At 40.4% G+C, this 21,821-nt stretch overlaps 1 protein-coding gene across 1 annotated transcript in view; it reads right to left on the reverse strand.

Moving 5' to 3' along the window:
- LOC111151279 (keratin-associated protein 4-12-like) overlaps window positions 1-16,785 on the reverse strand; it is a 42,016-nt gene extending 25,231 nt beyond the window's left edge. Inside the window, exon 1 of the mRNA XM_022509158.1 lies at window positions 16,460-16,785. Within this exon, the coding sequence (XP_022364866.1) occupies window positions 16,460-16,785 (326 nt within the window). The remainder of the gene's footprint in view (window positions 1-16,459) is intronic.
- Window positions 16,786-21,821: the final 5,036 nt, after the last annotated feature.

Here is a 21,821-nt window from a genome sequence, read left to right on the forward strand (position 1 = left end):
AGTTAAAAAATCCTGTGTGTAGTCATCCATAGTGGTGAATTTTGATACACAGTAGCCCATCCTTGTAATCTTTGCATGTATCAGGATAGAACATTTCCATTATGTCTGCACTTGTCTTTTATTAAGTTCCCCACATTCATATATACAATTGTTTTTTCAATTGGTTTTTTTTTTTTTTTTTTACTATAGATGTCTATTGACCTAGAACATCCAATAGATTCTACATCTGTATGTTTTTGTCCTGGGTGTAAAATACCGGAGAATGTTGATGCTGTCAATGATAACGCATTTTCTCTTCCTTTAAGGTCCTTCTTTGTGCACAAAGTATCAAATTTTCACGAAGTAGATTAGCAGGTGAAAATAAGTTTTTATGATATACATATTCGGAATCTGTACACACACTGAAATTCCAAAGACCAATAGGCAACATGATGCTTATATGAGCTAAGGAGAGGGTGGGTGCCTGAGGTCACGAAGGGGAGGAAGACCTTTAGGAAGGTGCGATGATATGTTTAGAAAACATAGGTTTCCTTATTTTGCACATAAGTTTCTTATGTGAAACAGAATCACTATTAATATTCTTTTTCTGGTACAAGCAGTGTTAAAGGGAAGATAAGGAACTTTTCTGGAATTTGCTGTGTTCTGATTCCCTTTAACTGAAAATGATGTGCATGTGAAAGTGAGTCATTTTGAGGCAGCGTTTTCTTATCACCTGTATCTCTCAGCATCATCCACGTCACAGGTCAGATCATCCCCTCCTCAAGTGAAGCCACCCTGTGACATCACAATCTCAAGAACATTCTCGTCTCTCTTACCGTAATGTACTCTATTTTTTAATTGTCTTCCTAACACTTATCTTTATTTGAAATCACCATGTTCCATCTTCTGCTAATTGTTAGTCTTGCCCTTCCGGAATGTCAGCTCTTGGTGTTACATGCTGAGTTGCTTGAACAGTGCGTGGTATATAGAAAGACTCCAATAAGTACTTATTGAATGAACGAATTTAGCACAAGATTCCTTGGGGTCGGGGTCATGGTATGTTTATACACATATATAAACATAGAAATATTTGTATCAACATGGGAAAAGGTCAGGGACGATACCCATCAATTTAAATTAGAGATGGGAGGAAAGTCATTAGGGAGACTTTTACTTTGTACTTTATAATTTTTTTTGAATGTTGGGATTATTAAAGATACTTTTGTGTTCTTTTTAGTATGTTTCAAATAAAATCAAGTTTTAAAATGAACAGGGCATTTGGTTTAGCCTAGAGACATATCTTTTGAACTATCATTTCTTTTGATTACCTCTGCCAGATTTTGTGTGACATTTCCAGGTTTGGGGTGAGGCCTCATGATAAAAGGCTATTGACACCCTGGTGTGCATTGGGTACATGCCAAACTTATTAACATGGCATCAACACCCTTCACACACCTACTTTCCTAACCCCATCTCCAGTCACTCTCTTATCTTCCTCATTGCTCTAAGCTCTAGTCCACACTTTTCAGATTCCACCCTTTGCAGTTCTATCTAATGCCCTGGAAAACCTGCTTGTTCTTCTTTATCCAGCAATAACATAGCTCAGATGCCACTCTCTTATACCTTCTCTTGCTCCTTCAAACACTTATTTGGCTCTAGTCCCTTGATATTCCCAAAGAGTACAACCCATCTTGGCTATGGAGCTGCAACAGTGTTGTTTTTCTTTGAATCCTCCACATCTAGCAAAGTCCCTAGCACATATTACATACTCAATAAAAGTTTTTGGAGCTTGAGGAAACATTTGAACAATGTTTAAGATCTTTTAAATTATATTATGATACTAATTTATAAAATGTCTCCATAGAAACAATGTAATGAAATTTCACTAATTCAAAAACAAGAAGGCCGACTGGTCTAATTTGGTTGGCTAGAACTTTTAAAAATATTGCCTTTTAGCTTCTTTTCAATACATTTAAAGCATAATTGAGAATCCTAGCATCTAATGAATCATTGGATACTACATCAAAAACTAATGATGTACTATGTGTTCGCTAATTGAACATAGTTTAAAAGATAATAAAATTAAAATCATAGCTAAAGAATGCTTCTAAGTGATAAGTTCAAGGGATAGGTACAGAATGATATGCAATTAGCAATTAACATTAAGTAGGTCCACACTGAGTTAAATATAAATTTTGTAATTATATTCACCATCTCAATTTGCCTTACAAGCAAATTTCATGTGGGTGCAGGCCAGGAAAAATTGGCCTGCTCATGTCCCTGAAGGAATGTGTCTAAATTAATGATATTCTATTGTGTGAATGTCATAACAAGACATTTAAAGATTGTAGGAGACATTCAAGACATCCTTTTCTGGTGGAATGGTTCAGATAATGTGTCAGCCAACTAATGGATTATTGCCTCAATACATGACACTCCCAGGAATGTATAGTGCCCTTAGAATAGAATTACTTTCCTGATAGCAAAAGTGAGTCACTGATCCCACAGTCTTTAATGTTTAGAATATGCACAGCATCATGTGGGGATTGTGTTGGGGCCTGAAAAGCCCCAAGTGATTGATTCACTGTTGGGATCACAATAACAGGCCCATGTTTGCATACAAGCTATGTGTTATTTAGAAATGTTCTTCTTGAAAGGTCTTTGTTGGGTTTGATAGAATCATAAAACTGGAGTCCTGTGGAGTTATATGTTTTCACTCACTTATGTATTTAGCAAACAGTGTTTGAAAGCTTCCCTATTCTGTTGCAGGCACTTTGCACACTATGCATGAAACCACAGTACTTGTACCTTCTTCAAAAACCCTTCCTGATAGTCTCCACCCAAACTACCTCTTCCTCTTCTAATATTCTGGGAGTATATATTCCTTGCGTGTTTTACATTGTTTCATCATTCCTTTACCTGAGCTTCTTAAGAAAAGATACTAATGGGTCTACCTAGCTTGCAGAATGGCCAAGAGCTAGATCCATATACATATTTGTTAAATAAATCATACAGCCTTTGGGGGAAACTCAGTGTGGTTAGAGAAAGAGATGTATAAACAGATAGTTATAGTAGAAAGGAAGTTTCTTTATGGAGAACCAATTGCTATAGACTCCCTAATGGTAGAAGAAGTAATTAACTGTCTAAAAGTGATATAGAAAAGGGACATTAGATGTGGAACTTAAAGAGCAAAAGGGGTTGGGGCACCTGGGTGTTTCAGTCAGTTAAGCAGGTACCTTGGGCTCAGGTCATGATCCTGGGGCCCTGGAATCAAACCCTACTTTGGGCTCCTTGTTCAGCTGGGAGCCTACTTCTCCTCCTCCCCTCTGCTTGTGCTCTCTGTCTCTATCTCTGTCTCTTTCTCAAATAAATAAATTAAATCTTAAGAAAAAACGTGGGGGGCAAAAGGGGATAGATGGTGAGAGAATCTGATCCAGAAATACTGACATGTGCAAAGAAGGCACAGAAGCATGAGAAAGCATGGTGTGTTCATGGAATGGGAAGTGATTTTGGAGGGGTAGAGTTTATAGAGGTTTTCTAGCATTCCTGTACTTTAAAATCACCTTAGGGGCGCCTGGGTGGCTCAGTAGGTTAAGCCTCTGCCTTCAGCTCAGGTCATGATCTCAGGGTCCTGGTATTGAGCCCTGCATCAGGCTCTCTGCTTAGTGGGGAGCCTGCTTCCCCCTCTCTCTCTGCCTGCCTCTCTGCCTACTTATGATTTCTCTATCAAATAAATAAATAAGATCTTAAAAAGAAAACAAATTCCTCATATCAATGAGATCATATGATAATAATATTTCTCTGATTGACTTATTTAGCTTAGCATATGACCCTCTAGTTCCATCCACATTGTTGCAAATGGCAAGATTTCAGGGTTTTTTGATGGCTGCATAATATTCCATTGTATATATATACCACTTCTTTATCCATTCATCCATTGATGGACACCTAGGCTCTTTTCATCATTTGGCTATTGTGGACATTGCTGCTATAAACATTCAGGTGCACATGTCCCTTCAGATCACATTTGTATCTTTGGGGTAAATGCCTAGTAATGTAATGGATGGGTCATAGGATAGCTCTATTTTCAACTTTTTGAGGAACCTCTATACTATTTTCCAGAGTGGTTGCACCAGTTGCATTCCCACCAACAGTGTAGGAGGGTTCCCCTTTCTCCACATCCTCACCAGCATCTGTCATTTCCTGACTTGTTAATTTTAGCCATTCTGACTGGTGTGAGGTGGTTATCTCATTGTGGTTTTAATTTGTATTTCCCTGATGCCGAGTGATGTGGAGCACTTTTTCATGTGTCTGTTGGCCATCTGGATGTCTTCTTTGCAGAAATGTCTGTTCATGTCCTCTGCCCATTTCTTGATTGGATTATGTGTTCTTTGGGTGTTGAGTTTGCTAAGCTCTTTATAGATTTTGGATACTAGCCCTTTATCTGATATTTCTTTTGCAAATATCTTCTCCCATTCTGTCAGTTGTCTTTTGGTTTTGTTGACTGTTTCCTTTGCTGCGCAAAAGGTTTTGATCTTGATGAAGTTTCAGTAGTTCATTTTTATCCTTGCTTCCCTTGCCTTTGGTGTTGTTCCTAGGAAGAAGTTGCTGCAGCTGAGGTCGAAGAGGTTGCTGCCTGTGTTCTCCTCAAGGATTTTGATGGATTCCTTTCTCACATTGAGGTCCTTCATCCATTTTTAGTCTGTTTTTGTGTGGTTAAGGAAATGGTCCAGTTTCATTCTTCTGCATGTGGCTGTCCAGTTTTCCCAACACCATTTGTTGAAGAGGCTATCTTTTTTCCATCAGACATTCTTTCCTGCTTTGTTGCAGATTAGTTGACCATAGAGTTGAGGGTCCATTTCTGAGTTCTCTATTCTGTTCCATTGATCTATGTGTCTGTTTTTATGCTAGTACCATACTGTCTTGATGATTGCAGCTTTGTAATGGAACTTGAAGTCTGGAATTGTGATGCCACCAACTTTGGTTTTCTTTTTCAACTTTCCTCTGGCTATTCAGGATCTTTTCTCATTCCATACAAATTTTAGGATTATTTGTTCCAATTTTTGTAAAAAGTTGATGGTATTTTGATAGGGATTGCATTAAATGTGTAGATTGCTGTAGGTAGCATAGACATTTTCACAATATTTGTTTTTCCAATCCATGAGCATGGAACCTTTTTCCATTTCTTTGTGTCTTCCTCAGTTTCTTTCATGAGAATTCTATAGTTTTCTGAGTACAGATTCTTTGCCTCTTTGGTTGGATTTATTTCTAGGTATCTTATGGTTTCCAGCTGTAAATGGAATCAATTCCTAAATTTCGCTTTTTTGTGTCTTCTCGTTGGTGTGTAGAAATACAACTGATCTCTATGCATTGATTTTATATCCTGACAGTTTACTGAATTCCTGTATGAGTTCTAGAAGTTTTGGGGTGGAGTCTTTTGGGTTTTCCACATAAAGTATCATATCATCTGCAAAGAGTGAGAGTTTGACTTCTTCTTTGCTGATTTGGATGCTTTTAATTTCTTCTTCTTGTCTGATTGCTGAGGCTAGGACTTCTAGTACTATGTTGAACAACAGTGGTGATAGGGGACATCCCTGCCATGTTCCTGATCTTAGGGGAAAAGCTCTCAGTTTTTCCCCATTGAGAATGATATTCATTGTGGGTTTTTCATAGATGTGTTTTATGATATTGAGGTATGTACCCTTTATCCCTATACTGTGAAGAGTTTTGATCAAGAAAGAATGCTGTATTTTGTGAAGTGCTTTTTCAGTATGTATTGAGAGTATCATATGGTTCTTGTTCTTTTATTAATGTATTGTGTCATATCGATTGATTTGCAGATATTGAACCAATCTTGCAGCCCAGGAATAAATCCCACTTGGTCATGGTGAATATTTTTTTAATGTACTTTTGGATCCTATAGGCTAGTATTTTGGTGAGAGTTTTTGCATCCATGTTTATCAGGGATGTTGGTCTGAAATTCTCCTTTTTGATGGTGTCTTTGTCTGGTTTTGGGTTAAGGTAATGCTGACCTCATAAAATGAGTTTGGAAGTTTTCCTTCCATTTCTATTTTGGAACAGTTTAAGGAGAATTGGTATTAGTTCTTCTTTAAATGTTTGGTAGAATTCCCTGGGAAGCCATCTGTCCCTGGGCTCTTTTTTGTTGGGAGATTTTTGATTACTGCTTCAAGTTCCTTACTGGTTAGGGGTTTGTTCAGGTTGTCTGTTTCTTCCTGGTTCGGTTTTGGTAGTTTATAGGTTTCTAGGAATGCATCCATTTCTTCCAGATTGTTAAATCTGCTGGCATATGGTTGCTCATAATATGTTGTTACAATGTATTTCTCTGGTGTTGATTGTGATCTTGCCGCTTTCATTCACGATTTTATTAATTTGGGTCCTTTCTGTTTTGTTTTTGATATATCTGGCCAGGAGTTTATCAGTCTTACTAATTCTTTTTTGTTTGTTTGTTTGTAATCTTACTATTTCTTTAAAAGAACCAGCTCCTACTTGTTGATGTATTCTACTGTTATTTTGGTTTCTGTTTTATTGATTGCTCCTCTGATCTTTATCATTTCTCTTTTCCTGCTGGGTTTAGACTTTCTTTGCTGTTCTTTCTCCAGCTCCTTTAGGTGTAGGATTTGGTTGTGTATTTGAGACCTTTCTTGTTTCTTTCGATTTAAAAAAAAATAATAATGTTATGTAGGTCACCATACGGTACATCATTAGTTTTTGATGGATTGTTCCAAGATTCATTGTTTACATATAACACCCAGTGTTCCATGCAATACGTGCCCTCCTTAATACCCATCCCTGGGCCAACCCATCCCTCCAACCCCTCCCCTCTAAAACCTTAAGTTTGTTTCTCACAGTCTGTAGTCTTTCATGGTTTGTCTCCTCCTCCAATTTCCCCTCCTTCATTTCCCTCTTCCTTCCAATGTTCTCCTTGCTATTCATTATGTTCCACAAATAAGTGAAACCATATGATCATTGACTTTCTCTGCTTAACTGTTTCACTCAGCATAATCTCCTCCAGTCCCAGGCATATTGATGTAATTTTGGTTATTCATCCTTTCTCATGGCTGAGTAATACTCCATTGCATATATAGACCACATCTTCTTTATCCATTTGCCTGTTGAAGGGTGTCTCTTCTCTTTCAACAGTCTGGCTGTTGTAGACATTGCTGCTATGAACACTGGGATGCATATGGCCCTTCTTTTCACTACATCTGTATCTTTTAACTACATATGACCTAATGCAATTGCTGGATCATAGAGTAGCTCTATTTTAATTTATTTTATTTATTTATTTATTTATTTAAGGTTTTTACTTTGTCTTTTATTTTCAGAAATTTAATCACAATTTTGTCTTTACATGGAGTTCTTTGGACTTCTCCTGTTTTTGTTTCACTTATTCTAATCTATCAATTTGTTTCTTTCATTAAATACAAGAAAAGTTCAGCCATTATTTCTTCAATTACTCTTTCCGTCCCATTTTCTTCTCCATTCTTTCTGGCATGGTAGTGATACAAATGTTATATTTTTGTTATTTTCTTTCAGGTCCCTGTGTCTCCGTTTATGGTGCTTTTTTGTTTTTGTTTTGTTACTATTTTCTATTTTATCTCTGGTTTTCATATTGGATAAAGTCTATTTTTTGAGGAACCACCCACTGTTTTCCATAGTGGCCGCACCAACGTGCATTCCCACCAACATTGTAAGAGGGCTCCCCTTCTCCACATCCTCTCCAACATTTGTTGTTTCTTGGCTTGTTAATTTTTGCCATTCTAACTGGTGTAAGACGGTATCTCAATGTTGTTTTGATTTTAATTTCTCTGATGGGTAATGATGATGAACACTTTTTCATGTGTCTGTTAGCCATTTGAATGTCTTTTTTGGAGAAGTGTCTACTTATATCTTCTGCCCATTTTTTGATTTGTTTGTTTGTTGGGTGTTGAGTTTGAGAAGGTCTTTATAGATCTTGGATATCAGCCCTTTGTCTGTAGCTGGTTCTTTGAAGTAATTAATAAGATCAATCAACCACTGGCCGGGCTAGTCCAAAAGAAAAGAGAAAGGAGCCGAATTAATAAAATCATGAATGAAAGGGGAGGGATCATGACTAACACCAAGGAAATAGAAACAGTCATCAGGAATGATTATCAATAGCTATATACCAATAGCTTAAGCAACCTATAAGAAATGGATGCATTCCTGGAATCCTATAAACTTCCAAGACAGAAACAAGAAGAAATTGACAACCTGAATAGACCAGTAATTAGTAACAAGATTGAAGCAGTGATCAAAAACCTCCCAAAAAACAAGAGTCCAGGACCTGATGGATTCCCTGGGGAATTCTACCAAATATTCAAAGAAGAAATAATACCTATTCTCCTGAAGCTGTTTAAAGAAACAGAAACAGAAGGAAAATTTCCAGACTCTTTCTATGAGGCCAACATCACCTTGATCCCCAAACCATCAAAGACCCCATCAAAAAGGAGAATTTCAGACCAATATTCCTGATGAATATGGATGCCAAGATTCTCAACAAGATCCTAGCTAATAGGATCCAACTGTACATTAAAAGATTATCCATCATGACCAGGTGGTGTTTATCCCTTTGTTGTTTCTTGAGAAAAGCTTGTATTGCTATATACTTTCCTCTTAGGACCACCTTTGCTGCATCCCAAAGATTTTGAACAATTGTGTTTTTGTTTTCATTTGTTTCCATCAGTTTCTTAAATTCTTCTTTAATTTCCTGGTTGTCCCAGTCATTCTTTAGTGTGGTGTTCTTTAGCCTCCATGTATTAGTTGTTTCCAACTTTCCTTTTGTGACTGAGTTCAGTTTCAAAGCACTGTGGTCTGAAAATATGCAGGGAATGATCCCAATCTTTTGGTTCCAGTTGAGACCTGATTTGTGACCCCAGATGTTATCTATTCTAGAGAATGTTCCATGTACAATAGAGAAGAATATGTATTCTTTTGCTTTGGGATGGAATGTTCTGAATATATCTGTGAAGTTCATCTGGTCCACTGTGTCATTTAAAGCCTTTATATCCTTGTTGATCTTTTGTTTAGATGATCTGTCCATTTCAGTGAGGGAGGTATTAAAGTCCCCTACTATTATTGTGTTATTGTCAATGTGTTTCTTAGATTTTGTTATTAACTGGATCATATAATTGACTGCTCCTATGTTAGGGGCATATTTAAATTGTTATATCTTCTTGTTGGACAGACCCTTTAAGTATGATATAGTGTCCTTCCTCAATTCTCATTATAGTCTTTGGTTTAAAATCTAATTTGTCTGATGTAAGGATTGCTACCCCAGCTTTCCTTTGATGTCCATTCACATGGTAAATTATTTTCCACCCCCTCACTTTAAATCTGGAGGTGTCTTTGGGTCTAAAATGAGTCTCTTCCAGATAGCGTATTGATGAGGCTTGTTTTTCATCCTTTCTGATACCCTGTGTCTTTTGTTTGGGGCATTTAGCCCATTTGCATTCAGGGTAACTATTGAAAGATTAATTTAGTGTTATTGTATTGCCTGTAAGCTGACTGTTACTATATTTTGTCTCTGTTCCTTTCTGGTCTATGTTACTTTTAGGCTCTCTCTTTGCTTAGAGGACCTCTTTCAATATTTCCTGTAAGGCTGGTTTGGTGTCTGTAAATTCTTTTAGTTTTTGTTTGTCCTGGAGGCTTTTTATCTCTCCTTTTATTTTCAATGAAAACCTAGCTGGATATAGTATTCTTGGCTGCATATTTTTCTTGTTTAGTGCTCTGAATATATCATGCCAGTTCTTTCTGGCCTGCCAGATCTCTGGGGGTTGGTCTGCTGCCAATCTAATATTTCTACCATTGTATGTTATAGACCTCTTGTCCTGAGCTGCTTTCAGGATTTTCTTTATCTCTGAGACTTGTAAGTTTTACTATTATATGATAGGATGTTGACCTATTTTCATGGAATTTGAGGGGGTTCTCTGTGCATCCTGGATTTTGATGCCTGTTTCCTTTCCCAAATTTGGGGAGTTCTCTGCTATAATTTGCTCTAATATACCTTCTGCCCCACATTCTTTCTTCTTCCTTCTGGGATCCAAATTATTCTAATATTGTTTTATCTTATGGTATCACTCATCTCTTGAGTTCTCCCCTGTGATCCAATAGCTGTTTATCTCTCTTTTTCTCAGCTTCTTTATTATCCATCATTTGGTCTTCTATATCACTAATTCTCTCTTCTGTCTCATTTATTCTAGCCATTAGAGCCTCCATTTTTTTTTTATTATTGCACATCATTAGAAGCCTTTTTGGTTTCAACTTGGTTAGATTTTAGTTCTTTTATTTCTCCAGAAAGGGATTCTCTGGTATCTTCTATGCTTTTTTCAAGCCCAGCTACTATCTTTGTAATCATCATTCTGAACTCTAGTTCTGACATATTGATTAGGTTCCTGGTAGTCAGTACCACCTCTTGTTCTTTTTTATGAGGTGAGATTTTCCATTTTGTCATTTTGTCCAGAAAAGAATAGATGAATGAAAGAAGAAAATGCTTGAAGGGTAACATCAATCACAGAAAAATAAGCACTAAATAAATCAGAAGAGACCTGAAACCAGGGGGAAAGAAAGGGGAAAAAAATAAGAATATGATCAGGCTGGTGAATAGAATTGAGCCACACCCTAGATTCTGGGTTTATTTTGGTCTCTTAGAAGAAACTGCCTTCCAAAATTTTAAAGAAAGAAAAACTTATATGTATATACAAAAATAAGGGTAAATACGATGAAGGGATGGAATATGACTGTAAAGATGAAAATTTAATAAGATTTTTTAAAAGGGAATTGATAAGATGTTGGTTAAAAAAATAGGAAAGAATTTATAGATCCTGGATATCAATCTTTTGTCTGTACTGTCATTTGCAAATATCTTCTCCCATTCCATGGGTTGCTTCTTTGTTTTGTTGACTGTTTCCTTTGCTGTGCAGAAGCTTTTGATTTTGATGAAGTCCCAAAAGTTTATTTTCGCTTTTGTTTCCTTTGCCTTTGGAGACATATCTTGAAAGAAGTTGCTGTGGCTGATATTGAAGAGATTACTGCCTATGTTCTCCTCTAGGATTCTGATGGATTCCTGTTTCACATTGAGGTCTTTTATCCATTTTGAGTTTATCTTTGTGTATGGTGTAAGAGAATGGTCGAGTTTCATTCTTCTACATATAACTGCCCAGTTTTCCCAGAACCATTTATTGAAGAGACTGTCTTTTTTCCACTGTATATTTTTTCCTGTTTTGTCGAAGACTAACTGACCATAGAGTTGAGGGTCCATATCTGGGCTCTGTACTCTGTTCCACTGGTCGATGTGTCTGTTTTTATGCCACTACCATGCTGTCTTGGTGATCACAGCTTTGTAGTAAAGCTTGAAATCAGGTAACATGATGCCCCCAGTTTTGTTTTTGTTTTTCAACATTTCCTTAGCGATTCGGGGTCTCTTCTGGTTCCATACAAATTTTTGGATTATTTGCTCCAGCTCGTTGAAGAATACCGGTGGAATTTTGATTGGAATGGCATTAAAAGTATAGATTGCTTTAGGCAGTCTAGACATTTTAACAATGTTTATTCTTCCGATCCAAGAGCATGGAATGGTCTTCCATCTTTTTGTGTCTTCTTCAATTTCTTTCATGAGTGGAGCATAAAAATAGCATGGAGGGCATGGGGAGTTAGGAGAAGGGAGTTGGGGGAAATTGGAAGGGGAGGTGAACAATGAGAGACTATGGACTCTGAAAAACAATCTGAAGGGTTTGAAGAGGTGGGGGGGTGGGAGGTTGGGGGAACCAGGTGGTGGGTATTAGAGAGGGCACAGATTGCATGGAGCACTGGGTGTGGTACAAAAACAATGAATACTGTTATGCTGAAAATAAATTTAAAAAATGATAAAAATAGGAAAGAAGAAAATTTCAAAAAAATGGAAAAAGAAAAAAATTTTTTTAATTTACTTCGAAAGACTAAATAATCATGGGGGAAAAAACCCATGAATTCTATGTGCTGTATTTCCCTAGCGCTAGAGTTTTGCAGTTCTCAGTGATCACTGAACTTGGTATTGGCTCAATATTCTTGCTGATCTTCTCGGGGACAGGCCTGTTGCAGTGATTTTCAAATGTCTTAGCCCGATGCAGAATTGCACCACCCTTGCTAGGGGCCAGGCTAAGTAATCTGGTTGCATCTGCTCTCAGTACCTTTTGTTCCATAAAAGCTTTCTGTGTAGCTTTAGAATATGAGAATGAAAATGGTGGCCTCTCACTCTCTGACCCCAGAGGAGCCAAGAGCTCAGGGTCCCACTCCTCAGTGTGCCCTCAGAGAAAAGAAGTCAATCAGTCCTGTCTCCCTGGTCTCCAGCCGCACTCTGTGCTCGCCTGGCTTGTGACCAATCATTTCTATCTCTGGCACATGACCCCGTTTGGAATTTCCAAACTCAGCAGATTCCTGCAGAGTGCTCCTGTGCCACTCCTCCTGGTGGAGGAAGGGGAGGTCCTCCCTGGATCTGCCTTTTGTCCCTGCTCAAAGGGACAAAAGCCCAACTGTGCTGCTAATTACTGTTTATGGCAACCCTGAGGTTGCCATACTCCAAAGGTTTGGCTCTGTCTTTGCAGCCACCTCCCTGGTTTCAATACTTGGGAGCTCTGCCACACTCAGGCACCTTTAGTCTTTTTTTGACCCTGAGCGTCCTGAGACCACACTGTCCCAACAAAGCTTCCATCCCCTGCTTAGCCACTGGAAGAACATCCCTCAGTGGAATAGACTTCTAAACGTTCTGATTTTGTGCTCCACTGCTCTATGACTTGCCAGTGGTCAAATAATGGAGGCTCCCTCCCCCCCTGCAGTCTTTGTTCCCAAATATCACCTCAGATTCACTTCTCTGCACATCCTACCATCCAGAAAGTATTTGCTTTTCTGTTCATAGAATTACTACTATTCTTTTCTTCTATCTCCTGTTGAGTTTATAGGTGTTCAGAATGGTTTGACAACTATCTAGCTGAATTCCTGGGACCAGACGTAATTTAGGTCTCCTACTCCTCTGCCATCCTGCTCTGCCCTCAGAAGAGAGAATCTTAAGCAGGCTCCATGCTGAGTAGGGTTAGATGCAGGACTCAATCTGATGACCCTGAGATCATGAACCTGCTCCAAATCAAGAGTTAGATGCTTAACCACCTGAGCCATCCAGTTACCCCAGCATCCATCCTTCTGTATGTATCTTTTTCTCCCCACTTCCATCCTAAATAGTTTGTCCACCCATGGATTGATCTGGAATGATTTTTTTCTCTCTTTTCTCCCCTCATTTATTGTATCAGCCAGTCTTTAGGCAGATACCTTCAATAGGAGATCACAATTCTTATATTTTTGAGGAATACAGTAGAAATAAACCTTATTCAAAAATCCTTAATAGTAGAGAATAGATCTTTTTTTCCCACTCAGTAACCTTGGTTTTGCCTCTTTTGTTTACGCCTCTGTTCATGACTTAACATAAACTCAGACATACCTCAAATTTATAAATTATACTTGCAGACCAAGGTACTAAGAAGCAATTTCATATCCAGAGTTTGGTGTTGACCTAAATGACTAAATGATACATTATTTGTTTTTAATTCCATTTGATTCCTGCATAAACCTAATGAGATATGACATATGACCATGGAATACCTTGATTTTATCAGTCGATAGCCCCAGTAGCAGCTTTTATGGCACAAATGGAAATTTTACAACAAATCAAAAATTTCTGGTCTGCAAAGGGAGTGGAAAGTGGGAATGCTCCTAGTGAGAAGAACTGTGAGCAGTACACATGGTTATACATTTTGTTTGGAGGAGAATGAGCTGAGGGGATGGTGTTTATGGGCTGTTGGCAAATGGTGAAAAATCTTTGTTGCTTAGTCTGAGATATGAAAGCAGCAAGATTAAAAGAGAATAATTTAGACAGATGGGCATGTAGACAGAAAGCGTTCCCTCTCTATGTATCATATCATTGCCTACCAGAGAATATCACTTGAGAGGTTCCAGATGAGTCTGAGATAATATACCCCATCTTTCTCCTCAGATGCTCCAGTATTTACACTGGAGACCATGAACAAAGGAACCAAATGTCACAACCAAATGTTGCCGAATTAGGGGACTGACTCTCAATGAGTGAATTTCGTCCTTTCTGATCTCGCTATCGGGTATAAGCTTCCCGTGCAAGCTGGGCCCCTGGACTCACGGTGCNTCGGGTATAAGCTTCCCGTGCAAGCTGGGCCCCTGGACTCACGGTGCGTCTTCCCTGCGTCGCTTTCCCGCACTCCAGCCAGTGGGATCTGCCCTCCCCGGCGAAGCTACGTGCCTGGTCGCTGTCCTTCAGTGTCGCGTCTGGGAGGTACCATCCTCTGACATGACTTTCGCCCATCTCAGTCTTGATTTCCTGATCCCTGCAGCGGGAACCTCGAGCCCTAAGTTGGAAATTACTTCAGGAATTCAAGAAAATGTACATGAAGCATTTGGCCGGGGCTTGGCAAGTAGAGAGCAACCCAGGTCCTGTCCGTTTCTCAGCACAGCTCACAATCCCCCCAACTCGTAAGAACGAGCAAGAGGCAAGTGTGGTGTTGGCAGTCTGTTCAGAGCCTCCTGGATAGCTGGTCTCCAGGGCTGGTGGGTGCCCTGAAGCCTCCCAAGCTCCTCAGAAGCCTCCCGAGCACCTCAGAGGTCCCTCCGCTGCTCCCGGGAAGTGACCCAGGGCCTTCATCCGCCCTTCCCGTCAGAGCCTGGATCCAGCCTCACTTCGCTGAGCGCCGAGGCAGCATCGTGCATCAGGGTGAGACCAGAGGCGCCTGCCTTGCATCTGTCGGGACTCTGGTGAAGGCCCAGGCTCTTTTCTCTTTCTTCTTCCTCACGTGAGTCTCACCCCCACCCATCCCCAGAAGAGGCCCGTTGGTTTCCCTCCAGCGCTTCCCAGGTCCTTCCCCAGACGCCGGAGGTTGTTTGCTTCCCTTCCGCGCTTCCGAGGTCACAGATTACTGCAAGTCAACACACACGCCCAGCGCAGGGGCTCTCGGTCCGTGACGTCCCCCGTCCTTCCTTTTCTCGGTGCCCTGTAGATCCTGACGCCACGTCGCCTGCCAGTTGCGGAGCATGACGTGTTTGGCACAAAACTGCCCGAGTCCTCTGCACGGCCACCGCCCCCGCCCCCGTCCCCCCCGCGCCGAAGTCCTGAGGACCAGGAGGCCCAACCAGAATGGGCCCTCCACGACCTCGGAAGACGTGCGTGTGCAGACGCGGCCCTCGGGCGCGAGGCCCCCGCAGGCTCCCCTGTCTCTGAGCAGGAGGAGTGCATGTTGGGCAGGCTGGCGCCGACTTCCGCGAAAGGGTCCCCGTGTTCCCAAGAGCTCTAAAGGGCAAGGCCGCTGCCCTGACACTGGGCTGGAGGTCCCAGCGTAGTGGCACTCGGCTGTCTACCACTTTGTCGCAGATATCACCCGCATCTACAGGACAAGAGGACTTCCACGGGCCTCGAAGACACTCGGACCAGCATCTTGCTGGTGCTGTGGCCCAGGCTGTTGCCTAACTCGCCTGCTCGTGGGTATGTGAGCGCCCTTGAGCAAGGGCCGGAGACGCAGCCTGGCGCCTGAGTGCTTCCCTGTCCGCTCTGGGACAGAACGTCCCTAGATTCCCTCATCCTCAAATGGAGATAGGAATTTGTGGGGGCAGGCTAGGAGTCTCCCAAAGGATAATTAATGTATGTGGGCTGTGACCTGTACAGAAACCGTTAGGGCACGCATGCCGTACGGGGACACGGACAGCATATGGTATGCAGATCGGTACTGGGTTTATTAAGACACTCATGTGAGAGTCCCTGTGTCTAGGGAGACATGCAGAAGGGTCCCGACAGGAAAAAATCCGCATACAAGGACCATGAATGCACTGAGAAGGAAACCCTCCTTGCGCAGACATTAATAGTTGCAAAAGAGTACATTTCTATCAGGTGTGAGGGGGTTTATTTCTCCGAGGTCGTCAGGCAGGATGACGGTCTTGACTGTGGAGTCAAGGCAGAGATCTCGACTCCGTGTCCGGCTGTGTGACGCTGGCAGGGGACACCCAAGACCTGAGGAAGAAGAGAATCAGGAGAAGCGGCCCACACTTCCTCAAGCCGATTCCCAAGGTTTTTAAACAGGCAGATGAGTAGCAGAAATGTTGGCGACTGCATGCGCGCTTTCGGCAACGTTTGGCAGTGTCCGTTTTCCCGCTGGCCCGTCAGTGCCGTGTGCCGTTGTGGGTTCTTGGTGAGGCGGTTGTCAGTAGGAAGTCTGGCAGCAGCTGGACACGCAGCAGGGGTGGCCGCGGCCGCCGTGGGTATGTGGTGGTCCTCCAGCAGGCGTTATGGCAGCCGTGTGGCTGGCAAGCAGGCTAGCAGCAGCTGGATCCACAGCCCTGGGCGAGGCATCCAGGCAAGCAGCAGCAGGTGGGGGGGTAGCAGGTCCTCCTGCAGTACACAGGGGTACAGCAGGCTGGCTGACAGCAGCTGGAGCCACAGCACATTTGTCCGCAGCCGCTGGACCCACAGCAGCTGGGCTGACAGCAGCTGGACACACAGCAGCTGGGCCGGCAACAGGTGGTCCTGCAGCAGGTGGTCTGGCAGCACGTTGGGCGGCAGCAGCAAGGCTGGCAGCAGCAGGACCCACAGCAGCTGGACCCGCAGCCGCCTTGTCCACAGCCGCCGTCGCACCCGCAGCAGCTGGGCGGGCAGCAGGTGGTCCTGCAGCAGGTGGTCCTGCAGCACGTAGGCTGGCAGCAAGGGGAGCAGCACGATTCGGTCATGGTGTCACAGGTGGAGGGGGAGCTTCTGCTCAGAGGTGAGTTTCTCAGACTCTTTTGTCTCGTCCTCTTGTGGGGATTTTATGCACCGGGTCCCCAAATTTGGACCAATGGGCATGACTTCCTTGCCGTTGTTGACATCGTTTCCCTGATGATGCGGGAATTGAAGAAGAGGAAGTTTTTTTCCCCCTAATGTTATGAATCTTTAGCAAATAAGTGCTTAATGTGTGTCTTAATTGGGAATAACTCGTGGATACATTTCAGATGAAAAGTTTTTCGTATCAGTAGCACATTTCCTGCTTCAATATTTTATTATGTGATGCAGTTCCTCCTCTCCTGGTTGTAGTTCGAGGATTAGAGCTGTGTTTCCTCCCTTGCTTTTTTACTCTGACTGCTTCTACATTTTGTACATCCCTACAGTTAGGGTATTATGCTGTTTTTTAGAGGAATAGTTGAATTCATTCCTGAGTTCAAGTCTGTTTCCTTATGAGGCCTGGTTGCAATGTCTCACAGGCATCTTCTTCTCTTAGCGCTATATCCCACCTAGGTTTCTAAGTTCTGTTTAGGATTCTTGGATGGTGAATGTCTGGTATCATCTCTTCCATATGGCAGGTCATAATCAGTCAATGTTTAGAAGCAGAAGTATACAGGGACTAAGCATTAATCAGTTAATATGTTTCTTGTGGGAAGAGTAATCTTAATTTATCCTGAAATATGTGTTTTCCCTTGCTATGGGTCTTTTTTGATAGTAGGGGTATAGTTGGCAAACCAGGATGATTTGGTGACTTTAGACCTAACCTTGTTAATCAGCAGAGTATGTGACATCATGTCACTGACAGCACACTTATTGTTTAGTATTTGTTTTGTTTTGTATTTCTTTTTTATTTCCTTACATTTAACATGGGAATTGGATAGTTAAGGTGATACCTGATTTATGTTTTGGATCTATCATTTTAAAATATTTTAGGTATATCACTCATTTAAAAAGTGCCAATTATTTCCAACTTGATCAGTTATTACAAAATGAGTGCATCCATGTTAATATAACCATGATAAGGAATAGAAGTTAAATTAACTGTTTCCAAAGGTTCCTGATCACTCTGTTGATTTGTAACCTGTAGGTTAATTTGGCTTTTTAAAGCCTTCATATAAATTAAAGAATATAGAATTGGTTCTATTTATGCAATTATTAAGAGATCACTAGTAGAAATATTTGTTGTTTATTCATTGTCATTTCTGTTTAATTCTCTTCCTGAATGAGTAGAACACAGTTTATTTCTTGGCACTGCTCTTGATAAATAAGTAGGTATTTTGAAGCTTGAGACCTTTAAAATAGTGCTTCTGTGAATGTTGTTTTACAGGTTGTTTAGTAAACACACATTAAGATTTTTTGAACATACGTCTAGGAGTAGATTGCACACAGAGTTGCTTGGCGAAAATATTTATCTCATTTCTATCTCACGTTCAGGTCAACCCTTGGAATATTCTGGAAATTTTTCTTGTTTCCCTCCCATTATGGATGGGACAAGTTGAAGACAGGTACTTTCTCTAAGAGACCACAGTTGTCATATTTTTAACTTTTACCACAAAACACATTGAATACATTATACTTATTTTCAATAGAGATTAGTTTATTCTCCCTTTCTTCTTCTTGTGATGATCTGGTATTTTGTCTGTTTTGTTTAATTCTGTGTCCCTGATTCAACATATGCTTTACTTCAAATTTAGAAATTATAATCCTACTTTTTAAAAAATTTTTTAAATTTAAATTCAGTTAACCAAGGTATAGTACACCATTAGTTTTTGATACAATCTTTAATGATTCATTAATTGAGATATCTCCCAGTGCTTATCATATCACATGCCCTCTTTAATGCTCATCACCCAGTTCCCCCATCCCCCACCCACCTCCCTTTCCATATCCCTCAGTTTGTTTCCCAGAGTCAAAAGAGTCTCATATGGTTAATCTCCTTCTCTGATTTCTTCCCATTCAGTTTTATGCTAAGTGAAATAAGCATACAAGTTTTCATTCTTCCTCCCAAAGTTGAGAAAGGATAACAATATGTGAAAACAACAGTTATCCATATGTGGTTGACCATAAAATTCCCGGCCCCTCCCCCACCCTGTGGTCTTTTTGGTGCCATTATCAGTAAACAAGTACCGAGGTTTACCTCACTAGATAAGGAGACTTCTAGCAATGTAATGTTTTGCAATGGCCTACAAAACATGAACTTAAGGTTCTAGAACTGCCCTGGTAGACTACTGAGAATGGAGTCAGAAGATTCAGAGAAATGTACATGGTAGAATGAATTTATTTCTTGTCAGAGAGCCTGCAAACTGATCATATTCCCTGGGAGATCCCAAAGAACATTACTCACAAAAGCAGTAAAGCATGTACATCATTAAAAAGGACAGTGGTGGTAGTCCTCTGTGGCCAGGGTTGATGGTAAAATATGATAGAGAACTGGGAAATAGGGGATGGTAGGAAAACAGAGTCAAGGTAGATATAATTACCAAAATAGGAAGAAATGTCAACCAGTGGGCCTTAACTCACAAGATCTGACCAATAGACTATAGCTTCCTTAAGGCTGAGGTAATTGTGCACCCAAAAAATTTATTACTGTGGCACTGCCATAAACATTGGAAAAGATTCAAGAACAGTGAATCAGAGGCTGATGTCAGCCACTTAAATAGAAAATTATAACTTCCCATTCAGTTTCCTGACCTGAGTAAGTTCTCAAACATATAACCCTTCAAATAAGGGAGAGGTTTAGTCTCCTTGAGAAATATTCTGCAACAATGAAGTGTGTATGGGTGTGTGTACCATATTTTCCACAGAGGATTTTCAATCATATGCCATAGTAACTGTATACTAGGGAAAGGTGAAAACCCAGGTATTTCTAAAGGTGTTGGATGTAGAGGTTGTGCTGACAGATACCAGGAGTCCTTCTATTAGAGTGTGTGCATATAGAGGCCAAGTAATAAATGGAGTCCTGGTTCATGTCCCTCTCATGTGGGTCTAATTGGCATTAAGGTCTACTTTATACTCATTTCTGGCTACTTATGTAAGTAGTGAGTGGTAGAGCCCTTCCATTGTGTGTCAGTTGGGTCCTCTGGGAATCAGACACTGAAACAGTATTAAGAATGTAAGATGTTTACTGGGAAGTAATGCCAACGAAAGGCTTAAAGAAGGGGAAAAGGAGAGGGGTATTCGGCAGCAAAAACCTACAGATTGTGATGTAGGTGTGACATCCCCCCCCCTAAAAAAAAGTTTGAAATAAGCAGCATTAGGCAAGGAGAATATAAGCCTGCCATGCAGGTCTGACAAAACATTGGTCAACCCAATGGAGATATTCAGAGCAAAGATAGCCATTAATAAGTTCCCATGTTGGGAAGAAAATGCTAGGCCCTAGTACATTCATGGTGTGAAATTATGAGCCTGAGGTTTACATGAAGAACATGACCTTAGCTCTAAAGCTGATGCAGATCCTAAAGTTGCTAACACTTGGAACTCTTTGCAGTGGAAGTGCATCTCAAGACATGTGAGGTGAGAGCTGTAATAGAAACAAAGGTCAAATAAGAGCCCCTAAAATTTCCTGTCTCCTGACCAATATATTAACCAGAAATGATAGCCATCCATGGAGAACAGCAGTTTAGTGCTCCTTCAAAGACTGAAAGAATGCAGAGATGGTGGTTTCCAGCACAACTTTATTTGATTGCCAGGCTGGACTCTGCAAAAACCTAGTGGATCATGGTATATAATTATGAAATATCTTAAGCTTAAATCAATTGATAAACCTATTAGCAGCTATTTTTGCTACATTTTTGTACCTTCTGAGTTTAAAGGCTGTGGAAATAAGCAATACCCCCAATGAGCATAACCATGAGCCCTTTTGTAGAAAAAGTGGCCTATTCTGTCCTAAAGCAACAGACTACACATTCTGTAGTGTACACATGCAAAATTCTCCAAAATAGATCACATACTGGGTCACAAGTCAAGTCTCAATCAGTACCAAAATATTGGGTTTATTCCCTGCATATTTTCAGACTACAGTGTTTTGAAACTTGAACTCAATTACAGGAGGAAATTTGGAAGGAACTCAAATAATTGGAGGTTAAAGAGCATCCTAATAAAAAATGAATGGGTCAACCAGGAAATTAAAGAAAAACTTAAAAATTAATGGAAGCAAATGAAAATGAAAACACAATAGTTCTGAACCTTTGGGATGCACCAAAGGTAGTCCTAAGAGGGAAGTATATAGCAATACAGGCCTTTCTCAAGAAATAAGACAAGTCTCAAATATACAAGATAACCTTACACCTAAAGGAGCTGGGAAAAGAACAGCAAAAAAAAAAAAAAAAAAAAAAAGAAAAGAAAAAAACAAGCAAGCAAGCAAGCCTAAACCTTGCATAAGAAGATAAGTAAATAAGATTAGACAAGAAATGAATGAAATGGAAAATAAAAGAACAGTAGAACAGATCAACAAAAGTAGGAGCTGATTCTTTGAAAGAATTAATAAGATCAATAAAATCCTAGCCAGACTTATCAAAAAGAAAAGGACCAAATTAATAAAATCATGAATGAAAGAGGAGAGATCACAACCAACACCCAAGAAATGCGATTATAAGAACATATTCTGAGCAACTATATGCCGACAAATTAGACAATCTGGAAGAAATGGATGCATTCCCAGAGACATATAAACGACCAAAACTGAAACAGGAAGAAATAGAAAACTTGACCAGACCCATAATCAGCAAGAAAATTGAAGCAGTAATCAAAAAATTCCCAACAGACAAGAGTCTAGAACCGGATGGCCTCCCAGGGGAATTCTACCAAATACTTACAGAAGAATTAATACCTATTCTTCTGAAGCTGTTTCAAGAAAATAGAAATAGAAGGAAAACTTCCAAACTCATTGTATGAGGTGAGCATTAACTTAAACCCAACCAGACAATTACAGACCAATATCCCTGATGAACATGGATGCCAAAATTCTCACCAAGATACTAGCTAATAGCATCCAATAGTACATTAA

The sequence above is a fragment of the Enhydra lutris genome, unplaced genomic scaffold (assembly GCF_002288905.1).
Source record: "Enhydra lutris kenyoni isolate GAN:26980312 unplaced genomic scaffold, ASM228890v2 scaffoldscaffold26, whole genome shotgun sequence".
NCBI lineage: Eukaryota > Metazoa > Chordata > Mammalia > Carnivora > Mustelidae > Enhydra > Enhydra lutris.